The sequence below is a fragment of the Astatotilapia calliptera genome, chromosome 16, assembly GCF_964374335.1.
Source record: "Astatotilapia calliptera chromosome 16, fAstCal68.1, whole genome shotgun sequence".
Classification (NCBI taxonomy): Eukaryota; Metazoa; Chordata; class Actinopteri; order Cichliformes; family Cichlidae; genus Astatotilapia; species Astatotilapia calliptera.
The window spans coordinates 33745609-33763517 of NC_137437.1; the positions used below are offsets into that span (position 1 = coordinate 33745609).

The 17909-nt window shown below is 39.1% G+C and overlaps 2 protein-coding genes across 4 annotated transcripts; one reads left to right on the forward strand and one right to left on the reverse strand.

The window, feature by feature from the left end:
* The first annotated feature begins 113 nt into the window (after positions 1 to 113).
* On the forward strand, positions 114 to 7442 carry LOC113007473 (protein mono-ADP-ribosyltransferase PARP9-like). 2 transcript variants are annotated; one of them, XM_026144065.2, is made up of 9 exons: positions 114 to 255; positions 833 to 867; positions 1482 to 2402; positions 2591 to 2806; positions 3612 to 3827; positions 4048 to 4108; positions 4289 to 4770; positions 6300 to 6459; positions 6581 to 7442. In XM_026144065.2, the coding sequence occupies exons 3-9, from the start codon at positions 1497 to 1499 to the stop codon at positions 6868 to 6870; spliced, it is 2331 nt and encodes a 776-aa protein (XP_025999850.2). In that variant the 5' UTR covers positions 114 to 255; positions 833 to 867; positions 1482 to 1496; the 3' UTR covers positions 6871 to 7442. The 2 variants fall into 2 exon arrangements, with proteins under 2 accessions (XP_025999850.2, XP_025999852.2); XM_026144067.2 differs by lacking the exon at positions 833 to 867 and having other exon boundaries at positions 115 to 255.
* On the reverse strand, positions 7438 to 15720 carry LOC113007474 (fas apoptotic inhibitory molecule 1-like). 2 transcript variants are annotated; one of them, XM_026144068.2, is made up of 5 exons: positions 15574 to 15720; positions 12754 to 12887; positions 12385 to 12613; positions 10623 to 10672; positions 7438 to 10134 (listed from the first exon to the last, which is right to left on the reverse strand). In XM_026144068.2, the coding sequence occupies exons 2-5, from the start codon at positions 12865 to 12867 to the stop codon at positions 9985 to 9987; spliced, it is 543 nt and encodes a 180-aa protein (XP_025999853.1). In that variant the 5' UTR covers positions 12868 to 12887; positions 15574 to 15720; the 3' UTR covers positions 7438 to 9984. The 2 variants fall into 2 exon arrangements, with proteins under 2 accessions (XP_025999853.1, XP_080146988.1); XM_080290862.1 differs by having other exon boundaries at positions 12754 to 12884; positions 15574 to 15719.
* Between the last annotated feature and the right edge of the window lie 2189 nt (positions 15721 to 17909).

The window sequence follows — 17909 nt, forward strand, 5'->3', positions numbered from 1 at the left end:
CTTCACAGGCCGGCTGCTCTGAACTAGTTTCACTTTTGTTTCCTGTGAAACGAAACGCAGTTTTTATTGGCGTGTTGTGGCGTTTGGCCTTGAAGGGTTGGCTCAGACCGGGGTGCAGCTACAGAGAAAGGCCTGAAAAACACCTTTTTACACTTGGCTGCAGTCCACGGAGGCAGTTTGGAGACGTCCGCGCCCTCTTTTCATTCTTTCACTTTCTCCTTCACTTCGGTACTTTCCAGCTGAAAGTGTGCGACGGTGAGTATCTGGCTTCTGCGCAATAAACCTCTTAATTCGTTTAAACTAAAACTACGTTTTATCAAAGCTACACAAATGTGTGTGTCGTTCATGGATTAGGTTTCGCCAGTCACCAGCACACAGCAACTTTTGTGGACTGGTTGGTGTTATGTTGCTCGTGATGTTTTTCACTGTATAAAAATGACGCAAAAACGTCAAATGTTTGACAGTTTCTTCAATTATACTGGCCTACTTGGTAATAGTAAGTTCTGAATAAGGTTAGAGTAGGAAGCTATGTAGCTATGTAGTAGGATGTTTATACTCTGTGGGGGTTGTAGACCGGATGCGATGCACTGCACAAGTAGTGAGTGAACTGCAATAAATAAATAAATAAACAAAAACCTGATGCCTTACTGACTCAGTTTTGCTTTCTCTATGCAATTTTACAAATGTAATAGTAAAGTTCGTTTGTACGGAGAGTCAAACGGTATTCAAGCACACTGAAAATTCTCTTCACGTTTTTGTTTCTGGAGCAGGTAAATTATTTCTGATTGGCCTAATAGTGTCTGTTGTTTGTCTCTGTCTCCCTCTGCTGCAGTGACGATATAACAGCAATTTACCGTATTTTACTAGGTAGGTCACCTGCAACCATGTAGATGTATTGTTTACCTGTGTTGAAATAGGATATTTAAGACCCCACACCTGCATGTTTTAATTTCATGAAATGACACTGGTATCATGATTAACATGTTTATGTTTCAACCATACTCAACTTGTGGCCTACGCTTTAATTCTATAATGTTCTGATTTAATTGATAATTTCTCTGCAGTTACTGTTTGATTTGATGACAGTCCCGTTAATGTTCCTTTTGGTTTGATATGAGACTGACTGATAATTTTGGGACTGATGGTGATGCCAGTACTGATATTTAGGAACTAAAAACTATTATGTCTTGATATTAGATGATATTCTTTAAATAAACACTGCCACTAAACAGTGGGTCTCACTTGTAAATATCACTGTTTTTTCAAATAAAAACATTTTTTAAACCTAATATAACATGAAAAATTACCAAATTAGAGTTAATGATGAGTATAATAATAATAATCATGAATTTCTTGATATTTACTAGAATATTTACATAACCTTTCAGAGGTCCATAGATGAGAAATGTTTAGCTAATTAAAATGTACTAGTTAGTCATTATTAATGACTCCATTGATCATTTAGTTATTTTTTTCTGTAGATCTCTACAGGAACCATGGCTCTTAAATCACATATTCCTCTTCATGGATTTAACCTCAACATTGTGAAACAATGTGGACCTGCTCTGAGTGATATCATTGATATCAAATATCAATGTGTGGCCACCTTCGAAGGTGTGGATTTTGACAGTGATATAAGTTTTGGACAGCAGAAAAAACAGACCGTTGCACCAGAGAAGAGGTTTTCTGTCAAGCTGCCTTCAGGTGTTACAGTGTCTGTGTGGAAGGCTGATCTCACCAATTTCAAAGTGGATGCTGTTGTCAATGCTGCCAACTCTTTTCTTCAGCATGGTGCTGGCCTTGCTCAAGCCCTATGTGAAGCTGGTGGTCCTCAAATCCAAATGGAGAGTGACAATTACACTAAAAAATATGGTTCCTTACCAACAGGAGAAGCAATTGTCACTAATGCTGGGTCGCTGCCATGCAAGAAGATTATTCATGCTGTAGGTCCACAACTGCCATATAACCCTGGTGGTTTTGAAGTTTCACGTGCTGAACCTCTGTTGGAGAGAGCTATCATGAACATTCTTCACAGGCTTCAGGACTATCATCTGCACACTGTTGCCATTCCTGCTATAAGCTCTGGGTTGTTTAACTACCCCTTGCCAAAATGTGCAAACACCATTGTATTAACTGTTAAAAGATACTGCGAATACCTTTCTCGAGGAAGCTCTCTTGAGGAGATCATTTTTGTGAACCACGATGAGCCAACAGTCAGAGAAATGGAGAGAGCCTGCTGTCAGTTCCTAGCTCCGAAGCAATACAACCAATATAACCAGCACATGTCAAACAGCCAGGCAACAGGAAGCAACAGCAGAAGTGCTGCCAAAACGTCGAGTGTTACCATCCTGATTGGAAATGTCAATCTGACATTGAAGAAGGATAACATTGAGGATCAGAGGGTAATAATCTGTTTTGTTACTTCCTTAATATATTATGAACTTTTACTTTTAGCTGTTTATTGTGTTCTTAATTTAATTTTTGATTTTGATGTGTATGGAGCTCCAGTGAGACATCATGTAGTAATAACATATTATGTATTCTTGTTTAAATAAATTCTTTAAAATTTGATTATTTTGTCTCCTTTTAGACTGATGTCATTGTAAATACAACATCACCAGAACGAGATTTAAGTGTGGGTAAAATCTCTTCTGCTTTGCTGAAGAAAGCCGGATTTGGAATTCAAGACGAAATCAAAAAGGCCTTTCCAACAAATCATATCTTCATCACAAAACCCTACAAGCTGGCTTGTAAAGAGGTGTTTCACACTTTTTGCAAGGAAAAGGGGAAAAGAGGATCAAGCCAGGTATATATAAGTAGAAGTGTTATGGGGGAAATGTTTACCCATTTTTGCCTTCATACAGAATACATTTGATTCTAACATGTTGGTTGGTTTTCTCAAATGAAATAGTCACTTTAGGGTTTTCCAAATCAAGACATTGTCTTTATTCTACTTTGATCATTCTATATTGGAGACCTTTTGTGTGCTGAGGGACAGTGATTTTCTCCACAAGTTACTTTCTGATACCTTCCTTGACAATTTGATTTGTAAATAAATTTAGCAAGTCCAGACCACCACACTACCACCATAATGTGAAATAAATAGGTTAAGGTTCTTATGTTGAAATACATTTTTTCCCAAAACAAACTCTAGGCTATATAAACTGGAAACATTCTTCCAACAGACTTAGTGCTCATTCACATGATTTTTGTTAAGGTGCAGGCTGCAGTGTCCTTTTAGTGGAGCAGTGGCTTTTTCCTTGTAGCCCTCTGGATACTGGATTCACTAAGATTTGACTCAAATTTGTCCTTCACAGTCAATGCTAGTCCTCAAGGTTAAAATATTTTGCCTTTCACATTTAAGTAACACTGGGTCATTGCCTTTAAAAAATAAATGACCAACACTAATATTTTTAAATATTTTTTTTACTGGTTTTCTTGATCCAACACTTCTATTAAAATTATTATCATAGGTCATGTTTATCCCCAAATACAGAAAATTCTTCAGGGTAAAAATTAACAGAAGAAGAGAAGAAACACAATGTAATACACCAAACATGTTATTATTAAAAGATTTTCCAGCTATCTCTTTTCTGTCCACTTACTAATAGGTCCTTTCCGACTCGGTATTGGGCTGCTTATGGATGGCAGCTTCAAGAAAGCACAAGTCAATTGCCTTTCCTGCAATTGGCACAGGAGCCCTCGGGTTCACTAAAGAAGAAGCAGCACAGCTCATGTGCGACGCAGTGGCCAACTTCGCCCAAAACTTTCCAGAGAAGATGGAAGTTTACTTTGTCATATTTCCTGCTGACAATGACACATTTCAGGTTGTATTTTTTTTTAATCTGTCAAGATTTTAACATATCATTATCTGTAATGTTTTCAAATAAGCATGTTTGAAATATTGATATATCTGCAAGGTGTAATGTGGTGGTGCATTTACAGTAGTCTGAAACTCTACTTGCAGGGGTTTGTTAGGCACAAGCTGAATTCATGTTTTGTGAATCGTCTCATACAAAGAAATATCTTTTTATGATCTCTTTCCAGGTTTTTAAGGACAAAATTAATTATCTCCAGCACAATGCCTCTCAATCCAACTTTACACAAGGTGAAGCACTGCAGGCCCTAAATAGAGAGTGAATAATCTGATACTGTATGTATATGCGCACATGTTGTTTAGCACTGTGTTAGCCCTGGGGCAGTTGGTAACCTATCCCTATGTATGGATAGTTGGATGTGTAGTAATAGTGATCTTGAAGTGTTTTCCTCTTTTTGTCTTCTCCATCAGAATATGACAACAAAGAAGACGCTCATTTCAAAAGAGCATCTTCTCCACAGATCAGCCTGTGTGGCCCATCTGAAGAATCAATACATGAGGCTAAAAAATGGCTCACTGACCTCTTTACATCTTCTGGCACCATTGATATTTGCAACAACTTCATCCAGCACCTCAGTGAGAAGCAATACCTGCAGCTCTCTCGTCTAACCAGAAAGGGTGTTAAGTTCGAAGAGTTTCTGACGAATGGTCACGCCTGCCTAACACTAAATGGGGATTTAGTTGAGGATGTTGTAGTTGCTGCATTACAGGTGGAGGCCATGCTCTGCACTGTCCAGATGGAGTTTGTCAAAGAGGAGGAGACAGAAATGTGCCTGTTAGCTAATGAAGCATCTCTTGAAAAAGAAAGAAAGACAAGAACAGTTGATGACTCAAGTCCAGAGTTCACAGACAGATTCTCTGCCTTCAAACATGAGGGGCTGATAATATTAAAGGTACAGTGTAAATAAGCCTGCTTTGTCATTTAGTAAATTTAATTACATTTTAAACATGACTTGTAAATGGAACTTTTATATTTTTATTCATATGTATACTATAATGATTGATGCTCAGTAAACGCAGTTATAGTTTCACACTATGAGGTCAGTGTATCTCATAGTATTCCTCAGGATTCAGGCTATGCTAACCACTCATTTTTTTTCTTGCTTTTGGCTGTATGATGTCAGTGAGTGGATATCAGGCATACATTCAATTTTTGTGGGGGCAGCCAATCAGAAGAAAGCTTTAAACTTTAAATAACAGGGGGAAGGGTTATTTCAGATATTAGATAAACTGAAGGGCTGCACCAAGATCCAGGATAAGATAAATAAGGATTATTTTGAACTAAAGTTACTCTAGTAGATTCCAAGAGTGAAAATATGGAACTGAAAATGGCAGAACAGATCCCTATACTGGCTTCCCAGAAACAGTTTCAAAATAGGGGTGGCTGTGGCTCAGGCGGTAGAGCAGGTCATCTACTGATTAGAAGGTTGGTGGTTTGATTCCTGGCTTCTCAGGCATGCCAAATATCCTTGGGCAAGATACTAACCCCAAATTGCTCTCCATTGGAGAATGTGAATAGGTGAATGCACAAGTTGTATAACTTTGAGTGCTCAGAAGAGTAGAAAAAGAACTATTCCAGTCCAATAGATGTTCTATTTCCACAAGCTGATGTGGTTTACCGTATTTTCCGCACTATAAGGCGCACTCTCAAAAATCGACAGTGCGCCTTATAATCCGGTGCGCCTTATGTATGAATTCTGGTTGTGCTTACTGACCTTGAACCAATTTTATGTGGTACACGGCGCTCAGAAATCTGTCAAAAATGTTTTAGTACAACTTTGGTAAGCCAAGAACCCGCACCGCTTAATGGATTTTCGGAGTATTACGGCTACCATAGTCAGGAGCCTTGCGGAGTAAAATGTACTGTTCTTCAACATAATATTACTGTATTGTGTGTGTAAGAGGACCCATAAATGGCACTTCGAAGCGGATTTCAAACTCAAGGCTGTCAGTCACGCTGTTTTGCTGGCTTGCCTTAGTTAAAACCCTAGCTTTTATTTTGTGTGCTGCCAGCTTGCCTTAGTTACCCTTTAACTTTTACTCGTGACTGTTCTTTCTTTATGTAATAATTGTCTGCCCAGTGGTCTGTTGAACAGCCCTGTCGGTTTTCTGTTTAAAGTTTGTAATTAAAACCTTTTGCTTTACTCAGTTTTGTGTTGGGGGGCTCGTGTATGTTACTCCTTCCCTGACGCCTAGCAGAGGGGGTCGTAACACACGCAGTAGAACATGGGAAGCTGCCAGAGAATTCAACATTAACAACTGAACAGTGTTGAGAGTTATTGGGAATGAGTTGGATAAAGTTTGACTTATCTGACTGCTTTGTTTCACTTAATGTGCCTTATAATCTGAGAAATACAGTATACTAATTTATTTTGTTTGTTCCAGTTTGTTTAAGTAACCTCTGAAACATTTCCTTTTTTAGGTGGACAAAGTGGAGAACCAAATATTGAAGGTGCTGTTTGACCTCAAGAAAAAACAGTTGGGGTGCTCCTCGTCTCAGAAAATGTTTCAGCGCATACCTGCACAGTTCTGTCAGATGGTTAGCCAAATTGGTTTCCATGCAGAGTGTGCACCACCTGAAGGTATGACAATGTTTCTTCTAACTGTATTAATGATAATTCTCTAGGATACATAATACCAAGCTTACCGAGATATCATAAAGGCATGTGAAAACAGCACTTAATTGTCTCTCTCTGGATCTAGACCCAGAATATGGACAAGGTATCTACTTTGCTAGGACAGTGAAGAAGGCCATGGACATTTGGATGTGGAAAAATGATCAGTATCTGTACTTTGTGGAGGCTGATGTGCTGACAGGAGAGTCCACCAAGGGTCAGCGAGGTCTCATTCTGCCACCTGCTAAAGGAACAGATCCGAAAGTTAGGTATGACAGTGTGAGTGGAGTGTCTGACATCTCTGTCATATTTAGCAGTTATCAAGCCCTGCCCAGGTACATCATCACCTGTAAGAAAAAGTATACCGAAATGGTCTAAAGGGTATCTTTAATGAGCATATTTACTATTAGAAAGAAATAACTGTTTGTATCAGTCATAGATTCAATATAATGGATATTAGTAGCAAAACATGAAGGAATGACTGGGCTTATTTTTCTCATAATGTATTGCTGAATAATAGTAGCAGCAAGTTATCGAAATCTATTTTATCACCGCACTGCTGCAAGGAGTAGAACCAATCACATGTTTATCAATCAAGATTGTAGTTTTTAGATTGAAAGGGTTCATTTGTTTAGTGGCATCTTGTGACTTCATAAATTTAGACATGATTATAACAGCAAATGCCACAATAAATATGAAAAGACTTTATTCTAGCTTTGCTTGTCCATAAAATAATGGTGGTGGGGAACTCCATGATGAATGGGAGAATGAGTCATAATGGACATGAGTAGTTACAGTTTTCCTGTGTTGATGTCAGAATAAAATTAAAAATAAAATTTATTGTTTGTTTGAGGAATCTGGACTTATTTTATGTTTTGTTTTTATATTTTTGTTGTAACAACATTTACTGAAATATGGAAAAACAACTATTAAACACAGCAAAGCTTCAAGTGTGTCCAGATTTTTTTTTTTACTTAAAGCTCAACAACAAAACCTGATCAACTACACAAATTTAATAAAATAAAATACAATTTAAACAACTTACAAAATGAAATACATGTATAAACATTATTCCTGTATACACGACACATGAAAAACAGAGTGAGAAGGTAATCATAACTATACAATGTCACAGTCTACTGAGCATGAAACATTTTCACCTTTGACCCTTGAAACAGTTTGACAGGAAAAACAAATAGTGTGTCCGTTTCACGAAGCGTTCAGCTGCATTTCAGTTCAGTTTCACAGACATCCGCAGATGAAGTTTGCTAAGTTGGCCAGATTTACTACATGGGGCAAAACGGCATGTGAGCTCAAAGGTGTGGTTAACTTTACCAATGATTTACAAAACGTATTATGTTTCCAACACACACACACACAGTCAGCTCATTTTAATATCAAGCACAAAAATAACAATTGGAAACATTTTCATGTTTTATTCTGGATTAAATATTATCAGGATTAGCAATAAATTGTGTTGCAAACATTAGTAAATCAATTTGTGAGCTTTAAGAATTCTCTGTATATTTTGCACCTAGAAAAAGGAACTCATAGAAATATATGCAGCAGGGTCAAAAATCTCAGTTCAAAATCTCCTACATGCCATCTTGTCACTGCGCTCTCTTTCTAGATACCAACAGTACTTTCTTTAATGCCTAAACCCAGTTTGGATTGGCTCAGTGTTTGAGTAAATCTGGGTTCCAATTTCAGTGAGGATGTACTCACACACATCATGGCTGTCACCACTCCACTGATCGCCTGCACTCACCCTTAACAGTGTGGGCTCAGAGTGTGCATCAGTGTGTGTCTACAGTGACGTTCATGATTTTATGCATCCAGTTTCATTTTAAAGTGCTGACACTTCATCCTCTCATATGCCTTATAGATTTGTGAAGTGCTGAACACAGTGATTTTCACACAGGCAGCTGTCATTGAACAACTGCTGGAGTTACATGTAAGTACTTGTGCACGATTAGTGGTCACATAACATGCACATGTTGAGTCCAACTGAACCTGGACTGGAGCAGTTCATGTAACCCTGCCGGGGTGGAGCATGCAGCAGTCTGGTCAAACAAACTGGAAAATGGGAAACAAACATACTTGGGCATGGCACAGCTTTCTTAGTGTGAGTACAGCCTTAGTGAACGTCTCTTACCAAACATTTGCTTCACATACACTGGAGAAATCCTTAATATTTAATAACCATGATTTTATTAAAATATTTTTAGCTCAAATTCTGTATTATCCATAGACTGCATGTATAAGATGGACATAGCTTCCATACTGGTAAAATGAAGCCAATGCCTTAACCTGCATCCTTTCTAATAGCCAGCAGGGGGCGACTTCTGTACTTGTAGTTAGCAGGAAAAAAAACTCAACAGATTTCAGTGGAAAAGGAGCCCTCTGTCATTTGAGCTGTGACCTCGGTAAACACTTCATTAATTAATCAGTGGTATCAATCACTACATTTACATCATATCTAATACATGATGTTCAGAAAGACGATAATGGGGGCAATGACCGATCTACCCCGCTTCTGTGACATCTGGTTTAAAAACCCTAAGAGGGTCACAGTGGACAGCTGAAGGGTCCAAAAATGTGGCTTTGACAAATGTGGGTGACATCACAGTGGCTTTGTCCATCATACACTCTATGATACTACCTCATGAATTGACAGCACAACACAGTCACAGATCTTTCTAAAGAGAACAGAACGTCTTTAAAGTGTGTTTGGACATCAGTGAGTGATTGCAGCTGTGTAAATGATTTATGCCTAAGTGAAAACTGAGAACAACGCACCCTGTAAATATTCTGACACATCAACAGCAGGCCGTTGGAAGCTAATCACTTCATATCAACAGAATTAACCAATGGAAACACAAAGCATGTAACAGGCCAACACCAGAACAGGAACCAGTCCACTGCTACATTCAAGGAATAAAGTTACCCCGTTGTTGAACCTCCCACTCCACAACATTTGAAAATACAAGAAAGCTAGCACAAAGGTAAGAGAGAATGAGGTGAGGGTTTACTGGGACAGCTCACTGGTAACATTTGGCTGTGTGATACAGTACTTCTTCAAAAGCAGCTGCTCGTGTTAAAACCCTGGCTGAGAGAGAATAATGTGGCACATCTGGACTCCCGTGTTGATGATATTACTGAGATTAATAGTGTTAATATGATTATAAAGACCAGTGCACACATCAAATATCCAGTGTGAACATTTGGAGACAGTAAATGCTTGTTTCTGGCATTAGTAGCTGCCCTCGGTCTTCTAAAACTGCTCAAACTTAGCTTTTGTCTTCAGCTATGCTATTTACAGGACAGCTTTCACCAGTATATATATGGCTAATATACTCCGCACACTACAGCAGCAATGCATTGTTTCTCTCAGTTGGTCCCTGACTTTATCAGCTTTAAATCACCTCGCGCCCTCACTCGGCGTCACAGATACAAAACCAGATCTCTGCTGTCATCCAGGCGCAGTCACGCTCACTCTGTGCATTCAGCGATCTCCGTGCCGTCCACGAGCAGCGTGTGAATGATCCCGTCTCGTCTCTTCCCGCTGCTCACAGCTTTCACGCAGCAGTTGTGGTCTCCGAGTGTGAAGTGCGTCTCTGTGCCGTCGTCCACAAACTCACCCTGCAGGCGCAAATCGCAAAAGCGTGAACTAAGAAAGGAAGCGTCCTGTTCCAAACGAAAATAATGATCCAATATGATATCCCAAAAGAAAACAATGCACCGCACCACACAAGCAACCAATCAATTTATATTCAAAGGCAATGAGCAGATAAAACAACAACCAGGAATACACAAACAATCATCAGTAAACAACTTATGGTTTTACAACTGTTGTTAACTATTCAATATAATAAGACCAACACCCCAGATAAAATGACATATCCGAACACAAAGACAATATCCAAACCAAATTTTAATACACAAAACAAGTACACACAGCCTAATCCTTAATGTGAATGCCTCCCATCAACATAAGCACTCTTTAATGAATCTATGATTTATACCATCTCTCTTGCAGGGTCCCCGGGTCACAGACCCCTAGTGGTCTGTTACTAAGGGAACTGCTGCTCTAATAACAACCTGTATTATGTCACTCGTGTTTTACTTACTGCAGTCTCAATATTTTGTCCGTTACACCAAACATCCATGGTGTCTTTCTCTGAAAGTAAAAAGACAGATTTTTTTTAATTAATATTTACCAGATAAGCATTTAAAAAAAATGTAAGTAAACTGGCCCAGACACAGCTGCTGAGCCAGTGAGAGCAGGTTAGTGACTAGCTTTAACTTTAGGTGTAATGTTGCTGGGTGCTGGAATGAGAAAGTTTATCTGTCTTGTGGTTTCCAGTCCTAGTCTGACTCATATCTATTCTGCGTATTTAATCACTTGTAGGTGGTTTCTGCAAACTAAGAGCCAGATTTATGGTCTGCACCAGCACAGAATTCTCCGCTTGACATTATAAAACCACAGCTGACATTTGTTAAAGAGCCACAGCATTAACTTTGTGACTGAAAGGCGATGCAACGTCTGATCTGAGCAACGCCCTTGTTTGCCTTAATCTTTATCTGCATTCATCTGCTCTCTGCAGTGAAACACTAAACAGAACTAATAAAGTTACTTTCACTGAAGGCAGGGAAGAGCAAAGACTTCAGACCTGCAGGACCACATGAGTCTATGCACAGACTGAGTTATAAAGACAAGAAAAATGGAAAATGCCTCCAATGGCAGAACACTGGCTGCTGCATACTGAGTAAATGAGTAATTACACACAATTACAGCCTATTAGAGTTCATTTCACAGAGATATTATCTTTGTGCTAATCTAATATACTGTTCATGCTGTATATTATTCCAAAGAGTTGCTGAGCTCTGTTTGACTACTATAAATCAAGTCTTTGTTTGTTTCTGTTTCTCAACAAGAACCAAATTCAGGCTGCTCAGTTACAGCAAAAATCACAACCACAGTTATCTTGATCAACATCAGGGTAATGAATATTTAACATGATAACCTGACTTTTAATAAAAGTTGTATTTACTGTGTCTTGCCAGAATCCTTTGAACAAAGTGTTTCTGGATTAATTTACATTTTCCTGTCTGTCTCAGTCTACATGCCAAAGCATTCTTAGGCATGATACTTAACCCCAAGTTGTTTTTCAATGTGCTCATCAGAGTGTGACTGTTAGATGGAAAGCGCTTAGGTGTAGAAGTGCTTGTATGAATGTGTGTGAATAGTTGAACAAGACATGCTGGATAAAGCATAGTACAAAATGTACTACATACAGTGAAAGACAAACCACAGAGATTGTATTTAATATAAAGTTTAGTTTAATATTTCCATTCTTTCCCAGCTGGGATATCTCTGTTACAAATGCAGACAATGCACAGTGGTTATTTGCGGCATGTGCTTTCAAGGCAGTTTGCCACTTGATCCACTGTAAGCAGTACAATTATATGAAGGATTAACTCGCCCAGATCACAGACACGGCTGTATATGGTCCAAGCTTAGAGTAGTTAAGGAGCTTAGGCTCAGCTACTGCATAATATTAGAGGGTGGCTGTGAAGTGGCATAAATCACACTGTGCTAAATATCAGGTCTATATCTATCCTGACTGACTATGTAGATGAATTAAAGCTTTATGTATCTTAGATATATATTTGTATTTTATAACCTATTAAAGCTATAAAATAAGTTGCATCTTTTCTCCTATGAGATCATGTTTTGGGTTGTTGGGAGGGGTTTTTTTTGCATAATTTTTGCAGAATCTTGAATATAGAGCTTTTCTGTATGAATAAAAAAATCATAATTATAAGCTGTCACAGTAACAGAAGTAAAAGGACAAGAGCTGAATGATACAAACACTGAGAGGAGCTCACCCAGGACCACTCTGCAGTCAATGCCGTCTAAGTTGAGCAACCAGGTGCTGGTGACCTTTGACCTGTTCTCCATGTACTTCTTCAGGCTCTTCCCGTTGATCTCCAGGGTGTACTCATAGGCAAAGCCACTGACTGCATCTATATTGATAGTGGCTTTGGTGTCTGAACTGCCCACGCTGAAAGTTTCCTTCCCCACCAGTTTGAACATCCAGTCCCGCCTCAGGACCTCCTGGAGCATAAATCAGAAAATCACAGGAGCTGATGAGGCTGACCTCAGAAACACTCAAATAAAATCAAATAAATTAATAAATAAGATTAGTCCAGCAAAACACGTCCAGTGTTTCCCCGGCTAACAGTATGACTGCACACCTTTCCATCCACGTAGATGACCCTCTTTCCGGTGGTGGTCCCGTGTTCAAACTCGATTCTGTGAACTCCATCACTCAGCGCCACCTCCCACACTCCAGCGAGATCATTAGACATCGTGAGTCCTTCAGAACCTGCTGGAGAACCAAACTACAGCGTGAATCGAAACCAAGGGCAGCTAATACCCTGTGCTAACCTCAGCTGCTATTAAAGAAATGAAAGCTAACAATGCTCGTATCTCTGCGGCTCTTAGCCCGCCGGCACGAATCCCCCCCGGCTACTTCATTACAGCAACTACAGCTACGGCGTTAGAGTATTAATAGCGAGTTATAACTGTGACAGAAACACGGCTAAAGAGCGCAGCTACAATGTTACTCTTTGTGGCATCTAAACTTCCGGTTTCGGGAGTGTTCTTTCAAAGTAAAAGTGGAAAAACGGGTGTCAAACCTCAAAGAGAATCAGAATCAGAATACTTTATTAAACCTTGAGGAAATTGTGTGGTTATAGTTGCTCGAAGAAGGAAGAACAGTAACTATCTAAACTAAATTAAATAATTGAATATATTATAAAGTTATAAAATAGAATAACTCCCAGTATATAACACAAATTAAATATATATGCTTGAAATTGTACTGTAAACTGTGTTGTTCACACTGCACAGGTTGTGCAGATATTAAGGATGTGCAGCTACTGCAGTGTGTACTGAGGATTAGATCGAAGAGCCAACTTCTAGGCCTTTTCAGAGTGTGATTACAGCTGTGAATTACAGATAAGCTATTAATAAGTCATTAATTACTTTCTTCTTTTAATAATTATTATTGTGACTAGTATTATAAAATAAAAAAATGAAATTCCTGGAAAATAACACTATAACTCTATCTAGACACATTATATAACTTATTACATTAAGGTTATTTCTCGTAAGAGACTTTTTCTACCTCAGGCTCGTCATCAACTGTTCTCTAAAAGGAGTGCTTATTAAATAAGAAACACAATTCAACAAATAATGTACACTTTTGTTCTGTCTGGACAGCTATTTAAAGGGGAGTGATATAAGAGATATCACTGAGATGTTTTTCACACCTGAAGCTCTGGTCGCGTCTACCGTGTTCAGTGTGTACGCACCGTTACAGTTTCAGCTTTTTTTTTAAAATTTCTTTTAATGGTGGTTTTGGTTAATGTTTAACACAGTGAAAAATCTTTCCTTGAAATGTTTCTTTAATATAAGTTATTATGCTATGATGTTAACAGTGTTGGGGAGTAACGGAATACATGTACCACCGTTACGTATTTAAAATACAAAATATGAGTAACTGTATTTACAGTTACCGTTTAAAATGGTGGTATTTAGAATACAGTTACTTTGTTGAAATAAATGGATTACACAGCGGTATTTTCCTGTTTCATATTGTGGCGGGTCAGGACTGTTTGGGTTTTGTTTGACAGCTACGCGCGCTCTCTGCGACTGTGTGTTTCCTGGGTGAGAGAGCTCTTTTTGTTGTTGTTGTTGTTGTTGTGCTAAGCTATGCCGAGCAGTTTGGTTTCTGTTGGAAAATAAACGGCTGTGATTTAATATGAATGCAATAGGCAGAGTGTTACAGGCATAGCGCTAAAGAATGTAGCCTCATGAGCAGTGTAGTCCGCGCTGCAGGGAGAATGAACTACCATACCCGTTATGTGTCTGTGAGCGATGGAGGGAGAAAAAGGAGAAAAGTACGAGTTGTCATCGAGCAGAAACGGGAGCTGGAAGCATGTAAATATAATAATAACCACTGCAGCCAAAAGCCCAGTTGTAAGCACGCTATTAAGACTCGACTGTACACTGTGTTTGTGTTTTCCCCCGAAACAATAAGTTCGTTGGAGCAGTCTTTCAACGCCTCTCTCTGTCTCTCGTCTCTCTCGCAATCAAAGTTGACCCAGACAACAAAGAAAAGCTATTTTTCTGCTACGAGCCCAACACGAACCCGAAGTATTAGCCAGAGGTCCTTTACTACGGTTCGGAGCCGCGGACCTTCAGTAATAGTAATAAATCACACAGCAATAGTACATTCATGTAGTTGTAAAAAGCACGATAATATGTTAAGTAATCTAAAGTATTCAGAATACGTTACTGTCATTGAGTAACGTAACGGAATACGTTACAAAATACATTTTGGGGCATGTATTCTGTAATCTGTAGTGGAATACATTTTAAAAGTAACCTTCCCAACACTGGATGTTAATAGCCTCGCCCATCTGATGTCACATGCACAAGGAGCAGAAAATATTATAATGAATATTTAAACTATTAAACTGGTTGCTAAGAGAAAAAATTAAAAATAAAATTGGGGAAAACTGTGTTAAACTGCCTTCACATTGAAACACTTACTAACGCTGTTGTTTTTAAGTATTTAAAGACCCTTAACTGCGATTGTTAACCACTTTAACCAGCACACATAAAAAAAATCAGCATTCACGCACTTATATTTTTTAATTTACAGCTTGACACAATTTCTGATTTCACAGTAATATGAGAAAATTTTATCATATGGGTCATATGATTGTTGGATTTTTCTCTGTATCTATTATTATAGGATATACTGTACAATATAAAGCGCCTTGGGGCGACTGTTGTTGTGATTTGGCGCTATATAAATAAAATTGAATTGAACGTAGTTTTATTTTGAAAATAAAGCGGAAGTCTTACTCCAATAGTAACGCACTCTGCTGCAGGCTTGATCACAATTTGTGGGTCTGACCGCTAACGTTATCTTCTGCGCTGTGAAAGCATGACCTCAAAGGCTATCTGGTGGAATACGATCCACCATTACAGCTCCATGTTACCTGCCCGGTCCTGAGATGCTCCCTGCAGCTCCGCGGCGCGTAAAAATGGCCCAGCAACCACTTTAACGCAGTTTTTCCACAGCTCCTGCGGACAACCAACAGATGAGCTGCGGCTATGCTGTTACTATGGTAACATGGAATCGGCCTACGCGCAGGCTTCTCCCCGCCCACTCCGGAAATAGCAGTGCAGGTACCAGATGTGTTTAGATTGTAGGATTGTAGGAGCAAAAGTTAACGACATATTATATATCGTTCAAGACTTTATTTCCACGTAAACAGACCTGGAAATAAAGTCTGTCATGCAAAAATAGAGTTTGTACAATAGTTGGGTTGCGGTCACGTGGTTCTGATGACGTGCGGAGGCAGCGCGATTTTTGAGTGGAGGGCGGAAGTAAACATGGAGGACACTGTGGAGAGTCAGGAGAGCAGCTATTGTGCAACTTTAGACCCCGTTTCTCGGGAGAGATATAAACAGATAGTTAAAAAATATATCGGACGTGATCCGTATTCTTTGAAAATGTCCGAATACACCACAGAAGTAAAGGATTTGCCTACTATCGAGGCTGTGGATATCACCAACTACTTGGTCCTCCAGACTTCTTACTACACTAGGCAGCAAATGAAAGCTTTCAAGAGTCTGGAGGCGTACAATTCTTTTGTCAGCGGGTGGGTCCACAACCTTGGAACAAAACGTCTCCGTGATGGATACAGTTTGGTGTTTGCAAGGGTGAGTGTTTGTTCTTATATTGCTTTATCTTAAACACGCTAACAGTTAGCGGTAGCGGCTTTAACGTCAACAAACATGCCACATCCTTAGGACTTCGTTAGAGTGACAGTTGTTTGTTTCAAGGTAAACCATTCTCAGCGGTCTAACGAGACACCTCTGAAGACTTGGGTAATTGCAAAGGAGGATGGAGAAGTGATTGCAGCTCATTGCAATTGTATGGCAGGGTTAGTAGCCTGTTCTCCACTGTCACTAGGCTCAAATCCGGGCTCTCAGCCGTCTGTTGCATATCCAAAATCGCCTCTGCACATCGATGCTGTTCTGCCTTAAGCTTCATTCTTTTCTCTCGTTTGAGAACTGATTCCGATCTGGGTTTTCGTTCGTAGCCGAGATTGACCGTCGGAGCCCAGTCCTCCGACTCTTCGTCATCCAAAGCACTTGGGCAGCCTATAGTCCCAATCAAGTCAATATTAGACTACTAACTTAAAAGCACTAAGTAAACGAGAATTTAACGACAAGCTAATGCTAATAAGTTCGTTTGCAAACATAACATTACCTCTGACGAAGTGGTCGCTGCAGACACGGGCATTGGCAGACTCTGCTCCTCCCGACTGTAAACGTAAATTTAAAATCCATTTTTTCCTACGTTTTTCGGTTAGAATTTTCCATTTTTCTCCTCTTCGTTGGGCTATTTTTGGTACCCTAAAATACCGTTTATCAGTTTCTCTGGTCGACCTACTGGAGCATCCGTAAACACAACAGGACATAGGCATTTTGCGTACTGTCTTGTCTGTGATTTTGCGCTTATCTTTTTCACTTCCGACCGCCAGTCAAATTTCGCGCTTTACGTCGACGTCACGTCTACGTCAAATGAAACCTAGCTATTATAGCAAACATAAAATTCAAGAGTCCGAACTTTTGTAATTTCTTTAAGTATCTTCAGCAGTAGTTCTCCAGGGTTCTTCTGAAGGACATTCAGAGCTCTTTCTTTGTCTCTGCCTTTGATTCTGTTCTCTGTAATGATGATCTTTTCTGCTTCAATAACGTAGAGGCCCAGGCTCTGGTTAAGCCCATCCATGAAAACACTACTGAATTGGCAGTGTGTGTTTTCTTTATTTCTTAAGATCATCGGCTTCACTTACTGCACCTAACTGAGACACACTGCACACCATGCTGAGGTATGCCAAAGATTCAGCTAATAGCTCTTTAGGACTTTATTGGTGCAAAAATGCTATTTTATGTCTGTTGAACTGTGATATCTTTGGCATTTTTTTATAGATTCAGATAAAGAAATGGGCAAAGTATGTATTTTTCTGACAACCTGCTAGTAACAATGAACCTAAATGTTTTTTAAAATCTCCAATCTCCAGCAAATAACTTTGAAAGACCAACATCAACTACTGAGCACTGTAAAAAAATGATAAGAAAGTCTGGCTTCTTGGGAATAAAATATAAAGAAACAACTGGTGGCTCAAGATTTTTGCACAATACTTGGTATAACACATGAAAAGAAGGTTGGATTTTATAGTCGGACAAAAGTTCTGTTGTTTGTTTGTTTTTTCATGCAAATGGTTAATCACCAGATAAAGTTATTATTTTTATTTATTTGTTT

Coding starts and splice junctions, on each gene's coding strand:
- LOC113007473 (XM_026144065.2), top strand. CDS start 1,497: ATGGCTCTTAAATCACATATTCCTCTTCATGGATTTAACCTCAACATT. Junction 3,828..4,047: donor CTGACAATGACACATTTCAG/GTTGTATTTTTT, acceptor ATCTCTTTCCAG/GTTTTTAAGGACAAAATTAA. Junction 6,460..6,580: donor AGAGTGTGCACCACCTGAAG/GTATGACAATGT, acceptor CTCTGGATCTAG/ACCCAGAATATGGACAAGGT.
- LOC113007474 (XM_026144068.2), bottom strand. CDS start 12,867: ATGTCTAATGATCTCGCTGGAGTGTGGGAGGTGGCGCTGAGTGATGGA. Junction 10,673..12,384: donor TGACTGCAGAGTGGTCCTGG/GTGAGCTCCTCT, acceptor TTTTACTTTCAG/AGAAAGACACCATGGATGTT. Junction 10,135..10,622: donor GACAAAATATTGAGACTGCA/GTAAGTAAAACA, acceptor TTGCGCCTGCAG/GGTGAGTTTGTGGACGACGG.